Source organism: Drosophila innubila, assembly GCF_004354385.1.
Source record: "Drosophila innubila isolate TH190305 chromosome 3R unlocalized genomic scaffold, UK_Dinn_1.0 2_E_3R, whole genome shotgun sequence".
Classification (NCBI taxonomy): domain Eukaryota; kingdom Metazoa; phylum Arthropoda; class Insecta; order Diptera; family Drosophilidae; genus Drosophila; species Drosophila innubila.
This window is the reverse complement of record NW_022995380.1, coordinates 19,455,150-19,478,744: the sequence shown is the minus strand read 5'-3', so window position 1 is coordinate 19,478,744 and position 23,595 is coordinate 19,455,150. Positions and strand designations below refer to the sequence as shown.

Sequence of the window (23,595 nt, the reverse complement as noted above, 5' to 3'; positions counted from 1 at the left end):
AATATTTAAGTTTTTTATCGGTTACGCAAAATCTTTGTATATGCTTTCGTTAGCCGATATTAAAAGAAAATGATTGATTTCACAAGAAGCATTCTTAATAAAGATTATTCAAATTCAAAATAAATTTAGTTTCAAAAACAATGAATACACATAATAATTATATTTAATGCTTGATTGATCCGACATAAAGCGTTATTCATAAAACGGTTACTTATCGGTTTGAAATATTTCGATTTCGGCTTAAAAAAAGTTTTGTTTCATTTATTTTGTTGTAATTCATTCATTTATTTATTATCCTTAATATGGATATTTGTACTTACGAACTGTGACCATTTTCGGATCGTAGGCACAAACGCGCCGTTCCACGGCTAAAATCTTGCGCTGCACCCGCCCCGCCCGCTCCCCCACGCCCTGCAGGTCCCGCTGCAGATCATCAAAGATGTCGCTGGCGATGAGCACCAAACTGGCCAATTGACGCAATGCATTGCTTAACGTGATATTGCTGATGGAGTCAAACTCATAGCCAGATATGACCCTGGGGGCGACGGAAGAGCTGGAGTTGGGGTTGGGGTGTGAGGGGGATTGGGGTGCACTGGCATTGCGGGTTGGCAACGCGACACGCTGTTGACTGGGATGCCGCGAATTGGGCAGCGACTGGGAGGCGGACAGACGTGTGGGGGATGTGGGCGTGGTTCTTGTGGGCGATGTGGATGGCATAAATTCGACATGTTGCTTCAGTTTCTTCATGGGCAGCGAGGCGGGCGGACGTGGTGCATGATCCTTCACCAGTTGTTGTTGATCCTGCTCACAGTGATGCACCAAGGCTCTGGTCAAACTGGGCGATGTTGCAGCTGCCTCATCCGGCGTCTGTTTGTTGATGCAATTGTTGTTACTGCATTTGCCGGGTTGGCATTGAAAGCGCGTTCCCGCTTGCCCCAAACTGGCGGCAGTCGCTTGTGCCACATGGATGGGCTGCACCACGCGTTGTATGAAGGGCATGACGTCTCTCTAGCTGCTCCGGCTCCTCTCTAGCTGCTCCGTCTCCTCTCTAGCTGCTGCTACCTGCTGCCCCTGTGGCTGCCACTCCTCATTGACTCCAACTCCAAAATGATCAACAACAAAAAGAAGCGCTAGATTTATGCGGCATTTCGTCCAAGTCCAAAAACAAAGCAAACAAGATGAAGATGAAGAAAGATACAACAACAAAATGGAAAAGCAGTCAAACAACTTCTGGAGTTGAATCCTCCTTCCAGCTTCCTTTGCCTATTGTTGTCTGCCTTTTGGCTCTCTTCGATATGTGTGTTTAAATTCCTTTGCTTTTGGCCGTTTAAGCACTCACACTTACACACACATACGCACGTCAATTTACACACACACACAAACTAGTTGCAAGCTTAATTGAATGTAGAATGTAAACCGGCGTTTTTAGGCGGCAGTTATTTATTTTAAACACTCTGAACTGGTTTTTATGCTTTGCTCTCTGCTTCTGCTTCAATATACTTGGCCAACAACAGTGGCTGCATTTTGTACACGCCGAACACGATTTGGTAATTATTACAATTTTATTGCTCTTCTGTTTCTTTTGCCAGCCGCGCTCGCTATTTTTATTGCCGTTACGCGTGTTTGCCGCTCATTCAAGTCGGACACATCATTCAAAAAAGGTGCGCACAACAACAACAAATGCACAATTCAACACAGCGCAACCGTTCGCAACGCACGTCATGCCCGTTTGCCGGTCAAAAAACACTGTTTAACGCGCCTGTTAATTTTAACGTTTGCATCGAAATGTTACCACTTTACAGCGATGCTGTTAAACATATCGATAGCAGCACAAGTATCGATATGCTTAACATTATCGATTGCGGCAGTTTTCTTTTAACAATTGCTGAACACTCAAAAAATCGATAGCTACATAGTCACTGCTGCCAACTTAGCTATTTTATAGCTAGTTTTGGATATTTTCAGCGCTTATTTCTACTAAATTTGGCGGCACTAATAAGTTAAACAACATATTGGTATTTTCTATTCCTTGTTTAGTTTTTAGCTGTATTTAAAAAAAAAATAAACAATGCATTGAAAAATTGTCATTCAAAATTAGATCAAATACTGGCAAACTTTTATATGAAGCTGGGAAATCGTTGCGCCTTTGGGAGAGAAGTTGTGTAACAAGGATTAGTTTAGTTTAATCCAAAAAATTATCAAAATATTAGCAAAAAGTCTGCAAACTTTTTCCAATTTAATTAATATAAATCCAATTTTGATAATTTATCGGTGAACCAAGTTGGCAGCACAAAGACTACATTTTTTCCTCTAAAAAGTTGGCAGCACTGTTTTGCTTTGCATCTCTTTTTCACATTGTTGTCATTTTATATGTTTAATTAAAATATAAAAATAAAGAAAAACTGTAATTGCTATTTTGTCAGCATGCCCAAATACTACTGCGATTACTGCGACACATACTTGACGCACGATTCGCCATCTGTGCGGAAAACACACTGCACCGGCCGCAAGCATCGCGACAATGTCAAGTTCTACTATCAAAAGTGGATGGAGGAGCAGGCGCAGCATCTGATTGATGCCACCACAGCTGCATTCAAGGCGGGCAAGATTACAAACAATCCATTTGCGGGTCCCACGCCGGGTAACAAACCCACCGGAGTTTCAATACCGCCACCAAACATGGGAGCACCACCGCGTCCGGGTATGCCAAATATGCCGCCTTACATGCCACCGATGATGAATCCTCTAATGGCACCGACGGGCATGCGTCCGCCACCCATTCTCAATCCGATGGCCATGATGGGTCCGCCACCGCCCCTGGGAACGCTTCCGCCCCCAATGATGAACGGACCGAAATGAACTAATGTAACTGAGCAAATATTGTAATTAAGTAAAAATAAATACATAGCTAAGTCCACTTGCAAATGAACTAGAAATCCATTAAAAATCAAATTTATTTGAATATGCAAAACAAGTGCATTTTGTAAATTAAAAGAAACTAAAAAATGCCAAACAAAAATGCACTATTTTTGATCAATATTGTAATAAATAGCGGCGCTTTTCACACATTAACTAGCAAATAGAGGTATTCCTCGAACAGATTTTTAGATTTAATTTGATGATATTTAATAAAAGTGGCGAAAAAAAATAATATGACAAGAAATTTGAGAAAAACGTGTAATTAAAAAGAATTCAAATTATAACGGGTCACAGAAAGAAAAACAGAAAATTTCCGAAAAAAAAATATTTATAGGTTTTTGGTAAGTAAATAATTTTTAATTTTTCTTCTAGCCAAACTGCACATTTTGTATGGATTCGATATAAAAATTTAAATAAAACGTAATCTGTATCAGGCATACCCCTAACATATTCCTTGAGTTTAAAAGCTGTCAGCTGTTTGCGTTTCCAGACAGGCGGTTACTTTCCAATTCCTCCCCAAACAAAGAAAGCTCAACTTGTTAGCTTTCGCACTTCCAGCGTCTTTGCCGCTTCACACAAAATACTACAAATATTTTACAAACAGGCGGGCAATGGTGGTTGCTAATGCTATAGCTTGGGAAGGGGAGGTGTGGTGAGGTGAGGGCGGCAGCATGGGAAACAGGCGCAGCATTGGATGAGCTCATACACGAAAGCCAAGAAACAAGTTTAGTTTAGCTTTTTGGAAATGAGAAACGAACCACACACACAAGCACACATCTGCATGTGTGTTTGTATGTGTAAGTGAATGCGTTGTGTGCCGCAGTCTCAGCTTCAGTTTCAGTTGAACGTGAGACGCGAACGTTGTCGGAGCACCCACGCGGAAAATTCACTTGCGATACGAAAAAGTGTGTGTCAAGCTCTCGCATTTGTATGTGTGTGCGTGTATGTTTCTTTGAGTGTGTGAGCGTGTGTGTGTATAAGAATAATAATACTGACCGCCTTGTTTCTGCTGTTTCTGTTTCTGCAGTCATTACTAATTGGTACGTTACGTGGCTGCAACGTTGCTTTCTTTAATTAGCCAAATGTTTACGGAGCAGGCTCTCCAACTCATATAAATAAAAAATATGATTACACTCACTCACACACGTACATAGATAAGTAACAGCAGAACTTTAGTTTTAAATTGGCAATAACTCAAAACAGTTGAACACAACAGAAAATAAATAAAAAAGAAAAAAAAATAAATTGTATGTGCAAAAAAAGGGAAACTTAAACAACAAAATCAATAATTGGCCGTGCGTGCTTGCTTGTGTGTGTGTGTGTGTGTAAGTTTCTGTGTGTGTGTGTCAATTGGAGCAAATGCCATGCTGATAAAGCAATAAGCAAAAGCTAAAGAAGGAGAACAAAAAACAGAGAAAAGCAAATCAACAACAACAACGACAAGTGTAACTTGAAGAAGAAGACGACATAATGCAACAGCAGCAACAGCAACAACAACAGTCTGGAGTAGCTACCCCAAGCACGCCCCTCAACTCGCCAGCTGCTTCCCTTGGAGCTGCAACCGCAACGGGAACTGCAACGGGATCGGGAACGGGAATCAGCAGCAGCAGCACACCCATTCGCATAGGCAGCGCAAAGCAGCACGCAGGCGGTGGAGATTCTCTAGTGCCGCCTCCGCTGGGCAACATTGCCGCCTCCAGCACATCCTCCTCGCATTCCGTACCCGGCACACCGCAGCAGCCGCCGCAATCGAGCAGCGTCCCAACTGCCACTGGCAGTCATCTCCAGCTGCAGACGCTGCAGACGGGCGCACATTCCATGGCCGCTTCCAATCAATCGCTCGGCGGCGCCGGCAGCAGCATCAGTGGCATTAACATAACGCCACCAAATAGCGCCGGCCTCAGGCAGTCCTCAGGTGAGTGCAGCAACAGCAGCATCAACATGGTGACATGTCCAGGAAACATGTCAATTGCTTTTCAATGTCGTATTGTGTAGTTGTTGTGCTTTGTCTATTCGTTCCTGTCTCAAACAGCAGCTCACTTGCTCTCTCTCCCTCTCTTTCTTCCAATTTTGTTGTTGTTCATAACAAAAATAACAACTTGCTATTTCGTTTCGTTTTGATCAACTACGTATGTGTGTGCATATCAGTGCTGCCAACATTATAGAGTGAAAAATATTCGATTTAATAAAAAATCAGCCAAAATAATAGCTTAATTTGCAAAGAAAATAGTCAATGTTTTAAAAATCAAACTTAAATAAAATTTCTATTATTTTGTCTATTTTGCATTTGTTGCAATTTTCATTATGTTTGCGTGCAAATTTTAAGCACACAGCTTACGAAAAATAAATAGCTAAATGTATATTTTAAATAGCCAGACTTCCGGCTAACTTGGCAACACTGATGCTCTTACATGCTAATTCCATGTTTCGTTTCGTTTCTGTTTTGATTTTGTTGCTTCTCGCATTTCAATGACAGTCCGCGACTATCATCATCATCGCCTCACACGCTTTGCTTTGGCGTTTGATGCGCTTCCGCTCTATCACTCATCCGTTTATTCAGGCTTGTATCATATCGTTTGTTATGGTTATTGTTATTGTTGCTGCTTGTATTTGTGTGTGTGGGGCGTTAATTGTTGATTGAGTTCAGTTAGCGTTGAACCAACCAAATTTTAAATGCAAACTCATTCTTCTTCTTCCTTTCTTTCGCGTCACTTGCACTTGCACCTGTTTCTATTCATAATTCACAGCTGTATGTATGTATGTGCTTATATGTGTACAAAGTAATGAGTAGGTGTGTGTGTCGCCATAGTTTCTTATTGATTAGCTTAGACTTATTGCGTTTTTCTTTTTAATAAAAGAAAATACACATTTATAAGGTTTATCAGGTTTATTATTATTATTTATATTAATATTGAGAAGCTAGAAGAGTTTATAAAACTTAAACTAACTTATGTGGTATAGCACTAGCGACATGACCTTCGGCTATTTTGTGTGTATTTACATATTTACGTTTAACTTACATATACATCATATTCAACTATTCAAGTCAGATTTTAAGTTAAACCAGTTCAGTTGACCTTTCTATCGTTCATCGAACTAGCTATATTTCTCTACTGAACCAGTTGTTCCAATAAAAGTGTCTAATGAACGAAAGCTTTTTAAACCAGGCTCACGAGTTGAACATTTAAGATCAGGGAACTAAGCTTTAAAGTTTAAACTATAAAATAAGTCTTGACCATGGGCTTATAATAAATCATAGTGTAATAATACAGATGAAGTCATGAGAAAAATGATGACAGAAGATTAAGATACATTTTGTACACAGTTCAATTAATATATTTTTATTTTCTAGAATATATCTAGCTAAAAGATATAATTTGTTCAATTTATTTAAGATTAAAAGTTTATGTGCGGTTCGGTACGCTGAATATGCCTACTTTTATAGCCTGTAATATTTTTGGTATGAGTTTTATTGTGTGTAATTGTTGCCATATCATATTTAGCAGATATATGTAGTGTTATTATTGTTTAAATACTCGCACATTTATAATTTTATATGCGCAATTAGTTTTCGGACACTTTTTATTGCCCTCCAGCTAACTTCGGCTCCAGCACAGTGGGACAAAACGATGGGAATTGCAGCAGTTGTGTGAGTTGAATTCATATGCAATATGGAATGGGAAAAATGCGCAAAAACAAAAATCGATGCGTCGCTGCGTTTTGTGATGTGTCCATTTCTTGCATTTCATTTTTCTTTATTTATTGTCTCCTGTACATATGTACAAAAAAATGTATGTATGTAGATATAAAAAAGGGCAAGTTTGTATTGTGTAGTATGATGAGGCATGCTGCATTCTATTTTTGTTTCGTTACAATTTCGAGAGGCAAAGGTCATCAGTGAGAGCTGCCCCATGAACTTTTGCTTTAGCCCCAAACCGAGCAACTCATCCGTTCCCCCTTCCTTTTTTTTACTCCATTCATCTCAATGCTAATGGAATTTACTTGTGCACTTTCATAAAGACCGAATTTCGATCGTCATTTCTCTCGCTCTCTCTATCTATGAATTGGAATACTTTACACACTGAGAAAACGCATGGTATTTGATTTGATTGAACTTTTATTATAATAGAATATATACATATATATGATCATGATACTTGATAAGTACTTAGTCCATTTAGCAGGATCTTTCCAACAATAAAAAATGTCCAGTTTTGGTATCAATATCTCAAAATATGTTTCGTGTGATACCTGATACTGATATTTTTTTTTCGTTCGACGAATATAAAAATTTACGAACTTTTTATAAAAAGACATCATTCCATTCAGCAGGTGCTGATAACTGATCCATTACAAGTAATGGACCGATCACTGATTGAAAATCTTGCTTAATGTCTCAGTAGATTTTCCATAGTCACTATTTATTATTTAGACATCAGGGCATTTTTCTCTGAGTGTACTTAGTCATGTTTGGGTGTGTTGAATATTTCATAGCAGGCTTTTGGGCAAATTGCCGTGTAATAAATTAGAGAGCGGTGCGAAAATTGATGCACATACATGTAAATGTATGTAATAGTGTATGCATATTGATTGCCAGCTCCAAATGGAGGCAAACGATTGCATACCTAATGAGTTGCCACCCCTCCACACATACACAGTGGCAGCCTCGCTCCACTTACACATGCCGCCTGCCACACATTGACCAGCAAGTACATAATACAGTAATTGGATTATATAAACCACAAACCCCCCTTCAACAAGTTCTTACAAATATACATATTCAAGTGCGAAGATGGCGCCGTGACGTCACATTGCCACAAATGGTGGCAACAAAAAAAAGAAGTAAAAGTGCATTTCGATGTTGATGTCATTCATCATTTGAAACACTCCCATTGCACCTCGCTCATTCTGCAACTGTGCATCTGACGATAAATTTAATCTATGGCTATTAGGCGTCATATGTCCATTATATCCATTTTGAACTTTGAACTTTTGCTATATCGGGGCCTTATCGGGGCCATCGGCCTCGCCTATAGCTTAGTAATTGCGTAATTGAATCGCCTGCAAGCGCTTTATTTAGAAATCAATCAATGCATTTTATCGTGGCATCCCATCGCCAGTGGTTGAAGATTAAGGACCTGTGTTCCAACAACCAACAAAGTCCACTATTGAGTCTTGGAGACTGCGTGCTGTGCTCAATATGCGATGGCAGTAAATTGATAGCAGCACTTAATTAATTTACAACGATTAATAGACACGTACTAAAATATAAAAAAAAAAACGATGCCCCGTGGCTTGTCAATTGCTCTGATACGGTCAGTTGGGGATTTTTTGTATAATCAATTGATATAAATTAAATCAATTAAATTAGATTGATGAATCTACGTTGAAAACAAAATTCAAAGCTTAATATATTTCATTTTCTAACGTACACACAAGCAGTACGACTTTTTAATCTTTTTCTTTTAAATATACTATAGTTACATTTTTTTTATAGTTCTGTTAAAAATTAACTTTAAAATATTTTGTGTAGTCAAAATATCTATTTTTTTTAAAGCAATCTAAGACCATATCTAATATTTTTTTCTTACTTTTCACTTTATAATTTAAAACGCTATAATATTTATATAAAAAAACTTTCTTTCGTGGATATTATAAAAATAAATATATAATAGAATATTCAATTGATCCGCCATTGTAAGTATTGTCCATCTGTCGATTTATGTATGTGTCTAAATGTATATTTTATGTGTTTATATGTGCTAAACCCTTGGACACCCTTTAAAGATTATCTTCCAGGATTTTAGCTTTCCATTTAAATATTAAATGTATAAACAATTTATTATTTATTTGTCTGCTTTTGTCTGTGTCCAAATTAATTTTAAAAACAAAACGTGTACATGTTTTTAATGTAATTGTGTATCTGTACTGCCTATAGTATTAGAATAATAACTTAGATAAATTGAACGCTTTCTCTCCCCCTTTCTCTCTCTCTCTCTCTCTTACTCTCTTACTCTGTTTGTTTCTCTTTTAATTCATTCTATGTATGGTGCTAACTGCTGATAACTGCAGTATTCGATTTCAAATTCAAGCGTCGACCCTCGCAAAAAGTGCTATTAACCAAACTGCCCTCCACAGACAGTTTGAGCAACAGCCCAGCGCCATCATCGCCAGGTGAAGTTTTTCAAAATTATGCACAGATCAAACAAATTACTAGATTAATCACTGATCGTAATCGTTATTAAGATCTTCATTATCATTTAAGCATTTTAATGATCATTTCAATTGAATATTCACAAAACTCGTTAACAATTTGTGCACATTCATTTAGCTTTTGCTTTCTCTCTCATCAAACTGAATTAAACGTTAGCCCGTTTCATACTTGGCTAAAATACGCATTTGTATGCATTTCTTGAACAGATACGAGTAAATATATTTAGATAGATAGATTGATGTAGAAGTAGTTGTATATTTATATATTAACATTTGACCCTGACCGTAGTGACGCACTTGGTTGTCATTTGTATGATTTAGCTTTCATTTCTTGTATCCTTTTATCAAAAGGTTTATTGCTTAAGGCATTACTAAAACACCTCGATACATTTATATCATCTCAGCAAGCCCAACTGTCAAACTGTCGTACCATATCTTATCGCTCAGTTTATATATAGAGTTGTTGTAGAACTTAAAAATTTTCGCACTCTCGATAAGCTTTAATTAATGGACAAACATCAAGAACAACAGAAATGCCCGCTTAACAATTTGACTGCAGAACTTTACGATAGCAATTTTCAAATATTTTTCGTGGTGTTCTGATAACAAACCTCTGACTTTTATTGTGTTTTTCTTTTTTTCAAAGTCTGATTCATGCAGAGAAGTTCAAATTGTCAGTAACATAAGAAGTATGACTAATTTACCCAGTGAACACCTGTTTCTAACATTTATTTCATATTTGTTTTTTTTTTATCTATTTGTCTAGCTATCTATCATAGCGATAAAGTTTGCATTGAAATGTTCTGATTTTGTGGCACATCTGGCACAACTAATGCAAGGCAGCAGCAAATTTGTTTATTGTTCTATTGGCCAGCATGTGCGAAAGAGACTAAAAATGCGTTTAGGCAATGGCTAACACGTGGATTATATGATGAATAAGTTCAATGAATTAAAATGTTCACAGCTTAGAAAATGGTGTTAATTGAGAGTTAATCAGGGATGTTCCAGAAATTTAAACCAACTGAAAACTAACCAAAAATTAATGGTCTTTGTTTTGTTGTCTTGTATTTCTGGAACACCCCTGAAAAGAGTATTTAAGATGATCTATAGCTATATTTATTTATGTTTGAAAAGTCGAAAATATACATATTTATATTTTTATCTGGAAAATTTAAATGGAAGAAAAAGTTTTGAAATCTGGAGTATTTCAAAATATTTAATTGATCAAAATTTTTTTCATGACTACAATTGACAGTTATAGAATATGTCTAGCGATCCACAGAAAATCTGAGTATGTGCTAAAATAAAAATAAATAACTTGATAATAAGATTAAAGATCGTGATACCATCGGGGTATTTTTAGTAGAAGATCCAAGAGAAATAAACAGCTATACTAAGTATCTACCGATCTACAAGCATATAAAAGATACAAGTATAAATCATAATACTTATTATAATACAACTTTTACTTGTCGATCAATAGTCTTGTAAATATATATGCAAAATTTTAAGCTGAGCATTAATGTGCTGATACTTGAGTAACACACACGCTTTAGGATCACTTCTCATGAGCTCATAGTAAACACACACACACACACATATACAGCAAAGTGAGTGTATAGTTCACACACACACACACACACACACGCAGTGAGACAAGACATATGTACATATATATCTAAGTAGTTAGGCCAGCTAATAACCTCATCGATAACGCCCCAAATGTTTGCAGTTGACGCTGCGAGAAAGAGAGAGTGATAGAGCAAGTGAGAGTGCTGAAGTGTGTAAGTGAAAGAGATGGATAAAAGCAGACTGCGACGCTGACTGCGCACTGATATCATATCTGTCGTGTGGAGTACTATAGACAACAACACTTTCATCTCTGTGTATCTCAAAATTGCAGTCTCTCTCTCTCATTTCACTTAGTTTTTTGAATACAAAATTTCGAAAATGTTTTCAAAAAAAATAAAATATGTTTTGATTTTTGGCTAGCATACAAATAACAAACAACAACAATAACAACTACATAGCTAATAGCTCATTATTATATGGCGGCAGCGACGCGTCGTCGAGCGTCATCGTCATCGTCCGCTGGGCGGGCAGCGACAGAGCGACGGCGACAGCGTCAGCGTCAAAGGCAAAAAAAAAAAAAAAGCTGAGGCAGAGGCAGCAGCAGAGGCAGCTGCTCTTTGGCCATTCAGTTGTCGTTTGCGTCTCCGGCTCCGTAGTTAGCCTGCGTTTGTTTTCGTGCTCGCCACGGCACCGCCAATAAATATATATATATATATACAAATACATATACACATATCTCAATCAGTCTGTCGAGAGTCGAGTGTCAGTCGGTGGGGGCATCCCAAGCACGCATTCAATAGTTACGGATAATACTCGCAACTCGCACAATACGGATACGCGTTACTTTTCTTGTGCGTTTTATTCCAAAATATCACGCATACGCCATGTAGTGCCAAATGAATTAAACAAATAAATATGCGCGACAACAATTAACGCGCTCAGCAACAAAATTGCAAATTTCAAAAGAATTGTGATGAATCTTTTACAAAGCAAGTGCCTTAGAAATCAAATCAGAGCGCCACTTCCCCATTCCTCATTTCCTCCTTCTCTTCTCCATTTGCGAACAGTGAACAATTATGAACTGAAATGTTATTTACACTTAATTAATATCGAAAACGCTTCACGCGTATTTATAGCGCGCTATTATAAATAATAATAATATTTTAATAATAATTTTATATACACTCATTAAATATTTAAATTCTGTTGACAAAATTTTAGCGCGCTTAAAATGATTTGTAATAATAATAAAAACAATATAAGCAATGATAACGTAACCAGCAATAATTTCGAATTGACTAATTATTTCTAATTAATAAATATTTAAATTCCTTTGACAATTGTTTAGCGCGTACTCGTACAAAGTTAATGTGCAAAGTGTGCCCAATGAGGGAATGGTGTATATTATTATAATGCAAGTGCCCGGCCCAAAAGCTATAGAATGAGAATGAGCATGTGAGAGAGACAGAGAGAAACCCAAAAGAATCTCTACGGGCATGTGTGTGCGTGTATGTGCGGTAGTATGAGTGCGGTGTGTGTTTGTGTTTTGTTGCTTTTGTTTGTATTGCGAAATAAATTAAAACATATTCGTTAAATAAATAAAACAGAGCGAGCTACCTTGAGACAATGTTGATTTGTGTTATGTGCATAAACACACCAAAAATATACATATATAAAAACATATGTATATACTTACAAATATATATATATACAAAAAGATCGTGGAAATGTTTCCAAATTGCTTTTTGAACTTAGCCAAACATTTTTTAATTTATTTTCTTGGCCCTTTAACTTACAAATCTCACCTCGCGTCGAATTTATAAATAAATCAAAAATTTGTATTTTTGCAGGAATCGCCAATTGGGCCTCAGATAATCGCGATGGCAATCTGGCAGATAAGGCAAGTGCAAACCAAACAATAATAACAACATAATAATAACAACAATAATACGTAATAATAATAATGCTGCAATAATATTTTATAAAAATTTACGTTTGTTTTAACGCCATGAACTGATTCTTTAAACTGAAACTGGGTCAAGAATTGTAATGTTGCTGGCCATACGTGTGCGACTGATAAGAGCTCTTATCACAACAGACCGAACATTGTCTAATTTCGTTATAATCGATGTGACGCATAATTAGCATTAGATATGAACATGCCACATGCATAAAATATTGGCGAAATATTTTTAAGGTTTCTTTGCTTATCTTGAATTCCAAATCGAATCAGAATAACTGTATTAGTGGGCAATCTGCCAGCTCCATAAATTAAATGTTGTATGTTTAGTTTTTGGCATGCAAGAAGAATTTATTTGTTAACAATTTTCGGATTAATCAAAATATTTAAAGCCAAATTTAAAATTATAATAAAAATGTTTTATACAAAATTGTTTGTTTATCGCTTACTTTGATGATAATAATTTAAATGTGCTTGCGCATTCGAATGAAAGTCAAAACAAAAGATTCAATTAAATTCTTAAAGAAATTTGGAAATTCTGACAATCAAGTCAAACTTTTTTAACGAATTTCATCAGAACAGAATAAATTTTTTTGTTGGAATTTTGAAAAATTATATGTTTATCGCTTACTTTGATGGTAAAAAATTAACTTTGCTTGATGTTATTAAAGATAAAAGTATTTCTAGATTTTTTTGAAAATATTTTTCTGGGTTTTTTAAAGTGTTTTTTTTTGTTTTTTGTAAAGTGATTTCTTAATAAATGCTAATTAGATTAACAATAGCTGACGGATTCGGCCATTTGATTTCGTGTGCTCAAATGTTTTAGAACAAGTTGAGCACTTGGTGTAGACACACACACACACACTGAGTCACAAATCCACACACACACACGTATATATATACTGACTGAAGGGGGATTTAAACAGAAGCACATGTTTTTCAAATATTTCAACGTATTTCGTAGCTGTCGAAAGGTGTCCCTAAATATTGGTTAAACTTTTAGGCCATGGCTAATAAAGTATTTGCTTTTTGTGCTCCACAGTCTGCGGCAGATGCAGCAAAGTTGAATCGCAAGGAGTCTTATAAGGCGCAACGGAAGAATTATAGACGGGAGAAGAAGCGTGTGGCAAGCGAGCTAATGAATTCTCTGCAGGATCCGGCGGTCATAGTGTTGGCCGATTGGCTAAAGGTGAGCTATCTATATTAAATTCTAGATACTAATTTGTCATCAATAGCACTACATAAAAAACGAAATTTTTCTTTGTATATTATACCAAAAATGTTTTTTTACCTTCAGGTGCGCGGCACTCTCAAGTCGTGGACGAAGCTGTGGTGCGTGTTGAAGCCTGGCTTGTTGCTCATCTACAAGAGCCAAAAGACAAAGAGCAGCCACTGGGTGGGCACAGTGATGTTGACCTCGTGTCAGGTGATTGAGCGTCCCAGCAAGAAGGATGGCTTCTGTTTCAAACTCTTTCATCCTCTCGAGCAATCAATTTGGGCACCACGTGGCCCCGACAAGGAGACCATAGGTAAGAGCAATTAGTCAGGTAATTTTTTTTGAAAAATTAAAAAATTACACATTCATAAACTTGAAACTGCCATAGAATAAAACTGGTCAAATATAGGTTACGGCTTAGCTTCCGGAACGTCCCGAAATAACTATTTCGGTAAAAGGTTCTATTTCAGTTTTTTCTTTCGTTTTCGGTATCAGTACCGGTACGTAAAGGTACAACAAATCAATTTTGAAACATTTAAAATGTTAAGATGTCACTTTATACATTTATTATCATTTTATACATCGAAATAAATAGCTAGACCTAGAGCAAAATATTTTTTTGAACAAATTTAAAACTATTTAAATGAAGAATGAATATATAGGCCAAATCATGATCAAAATGACACTCCACTTGAAAATCGGTTCAGTTTTGATAAAGTTATGACAGTTTGAAATTGGTCAGACTTCGGAGCTAGTCACTTTACAAGTCCAAATTTCTGTTGAATTTCACATGATTTTTTACAAAAAAATAAAAGGTCTCAGAATCAAGTTTAAAGTGTTGTTTCATACTAATTACGATATAAGGAGTTGATTAAAAGCGAAAACTTGAGAATTAAAATTTTGAATTTTCGAAATTTCAAAGGGGGGACCCTTAGCATCAATATCGAATCTTGGTCAAAAATAATTAAGTTTTCTAAATGAACAAAATTTAAATGCAGAATGAATTAAGAGGCCAAATCATGATCAAAATGACATTCCGCTTGAAAATCGGTTTAGTTTTGATCAAGTTATGACATTTTGAAGTTGGTCAGACTTCGGATTTAGCCACTTTACAAGTTCAAATTTTTGTTCAATTTGGCATGATTTTTTACAAAAAAAATGAAAGGTCTCAGAATCAAGTTTTAAGTGTTGTTATATACTAATTACCATATCAGGAGTTGATTAAAAGTGAAAGCTTAAGATTTAAAATTTTGAATTTTCGAAAATCCTAAGGGAGGACCCTTAGTATCGAAATCAATAACTATAGCAAAATAATTTTTTGAACGAATTTCAAAATATTTGAATGCAGAATGAATATATAGGCCAAATCATGATCAAAATGACATTCCACTTGAAAATCGGTTCAAATTAGATCAAGTTATGACAGTTTGAAGTTGGTTCATTATTCAATTTCAATTAATTTTTATCATTATTAAACTTCTAAATTGGAAAAATAAATTTTATTCCAGCATTCTCCTTACTTTTTTCTTAAACACTTGGTGCTTTTTCAAATTACTGTCCGATTTTTAACATGGTTTTAAGTTGATAAACTGTGTATTAAATCAATGACTAATCGGTCTTTTCTTTTATAGGCGCTGTGGTGCAACCGCTGCCCACCGCTTACCTGATCTTTCGGGCACCCAGTCAGGCGGCTGGCAAGTGCTGGATGGACGCACTGGAGCTGTCATTGCGCTGCTCGGCGCTATTGTTGCGCACGAACAGCAGCACAACACCCTCGAGTGCCTACGCCGGCGAACCGCTGCCCGTTTCCCATGAGACGCAGTGGTCGGAGGCGGACTACGAGAAGCATTTCAATGATCACGGTAAGTGGACGCAACAGTGGCTGTTGCCGCCGCCATCGGCAGAACAGGAACACTCTTCACGCTCCGACAACAGCATCCCGTCGCGTGCCCAGACGCCGCTTCTGCTGCAGCAGCTCTACAGCAGCGCCGTGAATAACTGGGAGCGTACCAAGAGATTGCCACGATTTGGGCGATCACCACGTGGCAGCGATGTGTCCAGCATTGATTTTAATCCACATTCGATACGCAAGTCCTTAACTTTGCCTGCCAGCAGCAGCTCCAGCGATGATGATGAAGACGACGATGATTACGCCAGCAGCAGTGTATCAGTTGTGGAATCCCATCCCACATCTCGTCCAGCGAGTGCTCCACCTGCCTGTCTGCTGCGTCCGCGATTTCAGATCAATGTCAAGGGTGAAGGACCCAACTACATAGCTTCTATAGTATATGGGCATTTCCACAGTGATAAAAAAACATGAAAATGTTTACGTTCTTAAAAAGTACAATCAAGTTGAAATATGTTCAGTAAAGAAAAGAAAAAGATATATGTAATAGTTGGTTTCGACTTGAATTAGTAAAATACATTACAATGCTTTGATTATAATTTGGAATAATGTTAGTTAATTTTTTTAATTAATTGTATTTCAAAAAAATGTTCAGTCTTTTTGTTATTTGTCTTCGCATTAGATTAATATTTTCTTTGCATATTATCTTAAAATTTACAATTTGAAGAGAGTTTTACTGGAAAAAACTTTAAAAATATTGACATCAATATGTTTCAGAGAAAAATTAAATAAGTAAATCTTTCTGTGGAAATGCCCATGTATATCTCTTTTATAAATATATGTTGTAGTTATTGCTAAAATTGTTGCTAGTCAAGTCGTTGGAGTTGTTGCATTTGAGCTAAATAAACTATAGATAGTCAGGTTCATGGTGGAGTTATTAATGTTAATTTTTTATAATATTAATTCATCCAGCATGGATAAATCTATATAGATTTGTATCTATCTCTATAGGAAAAAAAGTAGTCTCGGTTTTTGTCGTTCAAAATTCATGTAATTTGTAATGTGAAGCTTTTGGGGCTAGCTGCACATACATACCTATGTATATGTCATTCTTCATACATATAACCATCCCACAAACTGTATAATCCATGGAACAGTCGTTAATTGAGCTACGAATTTAAAAGAGCTTAACAAAGAGCAGAGCTTAAAACGATTTATAAATCGTTACAGATCTGGACGCAGACAGTCAAACTGAGGCGCCCAATGCGGCAATGTCGGGTCTGGAGTCCGATTCGGAGTCGGAGCCGGCACAGGACGATGATGTTTGCGAGCCATTGCCATGCGAGGAGACAACCTATGTACCATTTGAAGAGGAAGAGTTTGGAGCGGTAAGTGAAACCGATTGACAAAGTATTCGACTATTGATTAATCCGCATTTCCGTGGAGTGTAGCAAGGCGAGCAGGTGGAGGAACTGGCGGAGGAGAACAAGAGTCTCATCTGGTGCATTGTGAAACAGGTGCGTCCTGGCATGGATTTAAGCAAAGTGGTGCTGCCCACATTTATACTGGAGCCGCGTTCATTTCTGGACAAGCTGTCGGATTCATATTATCATGCGGATTTGCTGTCCAAGTAGGTGTCTGCTCTGCTCTTAATCTATGTGATCTTCAAAGCTTTTTCTCTCGACTCTATTACTCAGAGCGGTGCACAATGATGATGCTTTCACGCGCATGAAATTAATTGTCCAATGGTACCTGTCTGGATTTTATAAGAAACCCAAAGGCCTCAAGAAACCCTATAATCCAATATTGGGTGAAACATTTCGTTGTTATTGGGAGCATCCAAATGGCAGTCGGACATTTTATATTGCCGAACAGGTTTCACATCATCCGCCAGTTTCGGCATTCTATGTGACAAATCGTGAGGATGGCTTCAGCATTACCTGCTCCATCTTGGCGAAATCGAAGTTCTACGGCAATAGCACATCGGCCGTACTCGAGGGCACGGCAACGATGACGCTACTGCCTCGCGGCGAAATTTATACGGCGAGCACGCCCTACGCCCACTGCAAGGGCATACTCATGGGCACGTTGTCCATGGAGCTCGGCGGCAAGATAAACATCGAGTGCGAGAACACCGGTTACAAGACGGAGCTCGAATTCAAGCTGAAGCCATTCCTCGGTGGCTCCGATGCCACCAATGTGGTTGTTGGCAAAATCAAGCTGGGCAAGGAGACGCTGGCCACCATCCAGGGACACTGGGACAAAGAGCTGCGCATCAAGGATCTGCGTACCGGCGACGAAACGTTGTTCTTCAAAGCGGATGCGGATATGCGGGCCAAGCGATTGACACGTTATTTGGTGCCCATGGAGAAGCAGTTGCCAACGGAATCAGCACGCCTCTGGCATCTGGTATCGGAGGCCATTGCACGCGAGGATCAGGTGGCGGCCACCGATGAGAAAACCGTGCTCGAAGAGGCACAACGTGCCGCCGCCAAGGATCGTGCTGAGAATGATAAACAACATGTGCCGACACTCTTTGAACTAGACAGTTATGGCCAATGGATATACAAGCATGCAGATCTAAGGCCTTGGGATGCACACAACGATGTACGTCAATATGAATGCGATTACAAGGTGCTCACACAGACGCGTCTCAAATCGGTGTCGGGTCCCGATGATGAGCCCGTAATACGGCCACGTAAACCCATGATACTGTCCGGCACCGGAGGCGTCTCAAAGGCAGCCAAGGCCAAAAACAAGACACTTGTGCTAGCCCCACGCGACACCAACTCGGATTCCAGCCAGTCCCCCCAAGGCGCTGTCAAACGTGGCTCCAACACCAGCTCAGTAAAAAAGTAAGATCACAATTAATCTCAATCAAGAAAAAACCATCATTCTTGTTCGATTCTATTGTTACCTCTGTTTATTTGCAGTCTCACGTTGGCATTAGAGCAGGTGAATGAATCGCTGGAGAACCATACGAGGCAATTAAACGACATCGCACGTCGTTTGGAGCGGATGCAGTATCAACCGATGTCCAGATCGATGAACAGCATGTATTCACATGAAATGGTCGGAGGAGGAATCTCCCAATCGATTGTCATCAAGTCGTTGATTTATGCATTAATTGGTCTAACATTTAGTCTGATTTTGCGCTGGCTGTTCAAATAGCTTTTTGGTTTATCTGTATAAACTTAAGTAAACTTTTTTGAGCTATATATAGTTAACATATATAAACTTATTTATACACCCTAATTGATATACTAGCTATATCATGATGCCTATAATGTATTTGTATATTCTGTCCCAAACAAAAAACAAAATATGCCTTGGCAATTTGCCAATGATGCGCAGTCAGAGTCAATCATGAATTATGCTTAAGTTAAATGGTATAAAGTCCAATATAGTTCACGTCAATGTCCAGTTGTTAGTGCTCCCAACAAGTGTTTAAATGAAGTGTCCCCTCTATCGCATTCAGGTATGTTTAGGCTTAGGCGTTTTATAATGATTACACAGTATATTCTATCTTAATTAATAATTGCACCAAACAACAATTCGTAATAATTCCAAGTCACTGACATTAAACTGTAACCAATTCCTAAATAATTTAAAGAGCTTCTTGTAGGAACAGTTGCTCGAGAGGCTTTCAGCTCGTTAAGAGCGAATACACTCATAATACACATCTAGAAATTTAATGTTTAAATGCTTATTATAATAAAGTTTAGTCAACAAAAAAAAAAAAAAAAAGAAACACTTGTCATAAAGCAAACACCAAATTGTACAATCTGTAAAACTCGTAATTGAAATAAAAATTCAACACATTTTCTCCCTTTTCATTTCAACGAAACTGTTTCCATATATCAAATTAACGAAAATTGGGGTGAGTTATTATTTGAGACATAATTTCGAGCTTCATCACTTTAAGGGATATTAATTGAGTCATTTGAAGAATTGACTGTGGGTAATTAAGGGTAGTTCTGTACCCAAAAACACTTGTAAATTTATATAAATGGTTTTGTATTGTTTTTTTTTTTTTTTTTTGCATTTATTCGTTTTATTATTGTTGTTGCTGTTTGCTTACATTTACAAATAGTTTATATATATTTATATATATACTATATATTTTCTACAACATTTACGGTCATTCACGTTTATGTTTTTGTTTTTGTTTTTTTAATTTTTAGCTGTTTTACATATTTTCACTTAATATAGGGACTTTTGTCTCTCCGTTTTCTACGTTTTGTTCTATAAGCAATCCGGATTTTGTATATCTTCTTATTGTTATTTTGGGATTATAAACGCGATTGCAACTGCGATTGCGACTGTTCTGTTTGACTCTCCCGATGATCCAGCTTTGATCAACTATCCGGTTTAGTCATGTGAGTAGAAGATGCTGCTAAATATGCGCTAAGAGTACACTTATTTAAATAGTTTTGTTTTCTGTTTTTGTTTTTCTTTCTGTTTTTGTTTCTGATTACGCCTTACACTTAGTGGGATGGCGTGACGTGTTGAGCGCACGCGGGAGGGGATTACATAGTATAGTAGCAATAACTAGATTTTTCTTATTATTTTTTTTGTTTTTCATTTTGTTTTTGTTTGTTTTATATAAGTTCGGCTTAACATTTAACACGACGAGAAGCTGAGAATCAAAGTCTCGGGCCTGCAACTAAAAAGGGGTGTGGACTTTAGGTGGGATTAGGTTTGGGGATACATTGGGTAAAGGGGGGAAGATTACAACAGTTACGAAGCTAATAAGTAGGATTAGAATAGAATAGAGTTTACTTTAGTTTAGTTTAGGTATAGGTTTAAACACCCTGTAAGTTGTGTGTGTGTGTGTTGTATACGAGTACGTCTAGACTTATAATTTACAGTTGGACATGCATGTGGATCAGCTCTCTACTATATAGTTTACATACAATTGCGCTCTGCACAGCAGGTAAATAACACTTTTTTATATGAGTATATATTCAAATATATATATATATTTATATATATATGTATATATGTATGTACTGTATTTTATGCATGTATCGAAACTGAATCTGTAACTGTATTTATATCTGTATCTGCATCTAGTATAAACTGTATGTGCTTATGCATATTGCACTATTCCTCAATGGCTGGTTGGCTGGCTGACAGGCTGGCTGGCTGGCTGACGGGCGGGCGGTCGGTCGGTCACGCTACTGCTGCTGCTTTTGGAGGGGGCGTGGCCGAGTCTAGCCTAGCACGTGTGCACCCGCAAATGGTTTTGTAACGTGCTCTTCTGCCGAAATTGCTTTGGGCAATAGGAACAGTTGTAGGGCTTCTCTCCGGTATGGATCTTCATGTGATTGTTGAGCGTTGCGACTTGCCGGAAACTGACCTCACAGATCTTGCACTTGTATGGCTTCTCACCCGTATGCGTCTTGATGTGATTCACCAATGTGCTTTGCTGTGAGAAGAAACGCCGACAGACGCTACAACCAAACGGCCGATCCGGATTGTCACCCTTAAGCATATTGATGTTGCCCACACTCATGCGTCCAGTTTGCGATGCCTGATAATGTTCGATTTTGCTGTTTGCCGCCGCCGCTGCCACATTGCTGCCAACGACAGAGCTAACTGTTGTATTGCCATCGAGGAAGTGCAGCAGCGGATGATGGTCCAGCTGTAGGATGTTGGGCGTTGTGCTGTGCAGGTTGTTGGGCAGCAGACCGCTCGTCAATTGCTGTGTGCCGGGTATTAGGGGCGCTGGCATGGCTGAGTGATCCACTGTTAGTCCACGTACATATCATTGATAGAGTTGATGTTGTTGATGGTGGTTGTTTCATAGTTGGGTTCAATTGGTTGTTGTGGTTGTTGTTGTTGATGATTGGGTTTGCATGCGTACAAAATATTTAAATAAAAGCTTCGTTAGGGAAGTGCGTTAATGATCAATGCACACAGTGATAACAGAAAGCGGCTCAGTTGTAGGGCGAACACACAAGCGGCTCACCTGTGGCTGTGACTGTTGATGGCTGGCTGCCGCCGGACGCAAGATGTGTATGCGTCTTCATGTGATTGGTGAGCGTACTCTGCTGACGGAACTGCATGTGGCAATACGAACACGTATACGGTTTATCGCCGGTATGGATCTTTTTATGATTGGCCAATGTCGCCAGCTGGCTAAAGGATTTGTCACAAGTCTCACACTTGTACGGCTTTGGATCGATGTGTGTCCGCTCATGATTGTGCAGTGTGCTCAACTGTGGGAATCGTCGCTTGCACACACTGCACTGATACGGTTTCACCAGCTCATCCGCCTGTGGTGAACTATACGTCCCCGAGTATAGAGTCTTTGAGATTTGTACACGCTGCTGTTGCTGCTGCTGATGCTGCTGCTGGTAGGCATTGTGCATCTGATTCTGCGATTTACGGCTATGCTTGCCGGATGAGGACGGCGGCTGATAATTGAGTAGCGATGTCGGCGTGCTCGACTCAGCCGCTACAGTGTGAATTAAAAGGATTAAATATTGGAATTAGAGAAGTGTACCAAAAGGGGGGCGATTTGATATTTTACCAAATTAAATAGTTATTGCTTACCCTTATGCGTCTTGATGTGATTGATGAGCGTGCTCTGTTGTCGAAAGTCCTTGGCGCATATGTTGCATGTGAAGGGCTTCTCGCCGGTATGGATCTTCACATGATTCGTCAGCGTTGATATCTGGCGGAAGGCCTTGTCACAGTGTTTACACTTGTAGGGACGCTCGTCAGTGTGGATTTTCATATGGTTGCGTAACGTGGTCAACTGTCGGAACTTGTTCTTGCACACGTGGCACTGTTTCTTCTTGCGCGGATCATCCACCACAGACTCATCCTCACTGATGACACTCTGCACCTCCTGTTTCATTGGTGATATGGGCGTATGATTGCCACCACTGTTCGTTGTCGTTGTCGAGATGTCGAGCAGGTGCACCAGCGGATGCTGTGGATGCAGCATTGCCTGATGGGTGGGATGTTGTATGGCCTGCACGGCGGTCAATTGATGCAATGCAAACGGACTCTGTTGCAAACTGGCAATTGTTGTTGTCTGTTGCAAGCTGTTCACATTCAAGCTGCCACCGCCGCCGCCACCGCCTCCGCCGCCCCCGCCACCACCACCGCCAACACTGTGCGTGGCAAGCTGGGCAGGCGCATAGTGCTGATAATTGGCCATAGCAGCTGTCGCCGCTGTCGCATGATTCAAATGCATTTCACTTGCTTATTATTTGCGGCTCGTTTGTTGTCTGATATTTTTTGAGAGTTGCGCCCTTTGAGGTATTCGAGAGTTGCAAATTATCTGCAATTCAGTTTTCTTCAGTTCCGTTCAGCTATCGGTTAATTTTATTATTATTATTGTCCGCTCATGTAGTTAACGTTATACAATTGTATCGAAAAGTTGCAGCCATTTGCCATTTGCACGAGCGAGCACCCCGTCGGTTTGTTATTTTAGATGTCTGCTCTTCTTTCGGCTGCCTTTTGCCTTTCGCCTTTTGCTTCTGCCTTTTTGCCTTTGCCAGCGACCACACGTTGCGCTCCACGTAGGCGCTTGGGCGCTCAATATCGTATACACTTTGCGCGGCACAACATTCCACACACTTTGCAACGTTTTTGCAATTGTTTGTGGCGCTTTTTGTGTTATTTGTGCAAATTTTCTCAGGCCACGCTCTTTTTTATCCTTATCAAAACAAAAATGACTGGCGTGGTTTTCCAGGGCTACAGCACATGCAGAGCTGCATCGGGGGTGGTCGTTACCTAATTCGATAGCACGACTATCGAATAATTTACATCCAGTGCGACTAGCAACCAGGGCTACTAATAACTGCCTGGTACTGCACCGTCCGAGTTTGCTGAAAAGCGATAAGTCTATCG

General features: G+C 38.7%; 4 protein-coding genes across 10 annotated transcripts in view; 2 read left to right on the top strand and 2 right to left on the bottom strand.

The window, feature by feature from the left end:
• Positions 1-1,787, bottom strand: part of LOC117789614 — a 46,552-nt gene extending 44,765 nt beyond the window's left edge. For both annotated transcript variants that reach the window (XM_034628659.1, XM_034628660.1), the window contains exon 1: positions 321-1,787. In XM_034628659.1, the coding sequence (XP_034484550.1) occupies positions 321-999 (679 nt within the window). In that variant the 5' untranslated portion in view covers positions 1,000-1,787. The remainder of the gene's footprint in view (positions 1-320) is intronic.
• A 523-nt stretch (positions 1,788-2,310) lies between these two features.
• LOC117790330 (U1 small nuclear ribonucleoprotein C) lies at positions 2,311-2,936 on the top strand. Its single transcript, XM_034629749.1, has one exon. The coding sequence runs from the start codon at positions 2,425-2,427 to the stop codon at positions 2,857-2,859; it is 435 nt and encodes a 144-aa protein (XP_034485640.1). The 5' UTR covers positions 2,311-2,424; the 3' UTR covers positions 2,860-2,936.
• An 813-nt stretch (positions 2,937-3,749) lies between these two features.
• Positions 3,750-19,547, top strand: LOC117792292 (oxysterol-binding protein-related protein 8). Of its 5 annotated transcripts, XM_034632358.1 has the most exons (12): positions 3,763-3,824; positions 3,947-3,959; positions 4,074-4,834; positions 8,992-9,093; positions 12,555-12,604; positions 13,707-13,853; positions 13,962-14,193; positions 15,512-15,742; positions 16,957-17,114; positions 17,178-17,356; positions 17,424-18,581; positions 18,660-19,547. In XM_034632358.1, the coding sequence occupies exons 3-12, from the start codon at positions 4,390-4,392 to the stop codon at positions 18,895-18,897; spliced, it is 2,940 nt and encodes a 979-aa protein (XP_034488249.1). In that variant the 5' UTR covers positions 3,763-3,824; positions 3,947-3,959; positions 4,074-4,389; the 3' UTR covers positions 18,898-19,547. The 5 variants fall into 5 exon arrangements, with proteins under 5 accessions (XP_034488248.1, XP_034488250.1, XP_034488249.1 ...); XM_034632357.1 differs by lacking the exon at positions 3,947-3,959 and having other exon boundaries at positions 3,750-3,824; XM_034632359.1 differs by lacking the exon at positions 8,992-9,093 and having other exon boundaries at positions 3,759-4,834.
• A 454-nt stretch (positions 19,548-20,001) lies between these two features.
• LOC117792295 (adult enhancer factor 1) lies at positions 20,002-23,461 on the bottom strand. 2 transcript variants are annotated; one of them, XM_034632363.1, is made up of 3 exons: positions 22,288-23,458; positions 21,701-22,189; positions 20,002-21,477 (listed from the first exon to the last, which is right to left on the bottom strand). In XM_034632363.1, the coding sequence occupies exons 1-3, from the start codon at positions 22,934-22,936 to the stop codon at positions 20,948-20,950; spliced, it is 1,668 nt and encodes a 555-aa protein (XP_034488254.1). In that variant the 5' UTR covers positions 22,937-23,458; the 3' UTR covers positions 20,002-20,947. The 2 variants fall into 2 exon arrangements, with proteins under 2 accessions (XP_034488254.1, XP_034488255.1); XM_034632364.1 differs by having other exon boundaries at positions 21,462-21,613; positions 22,288-23,461.
• Between the last annotated feature and the right edge of the window lie 134 nt (positions 23,462-23,595).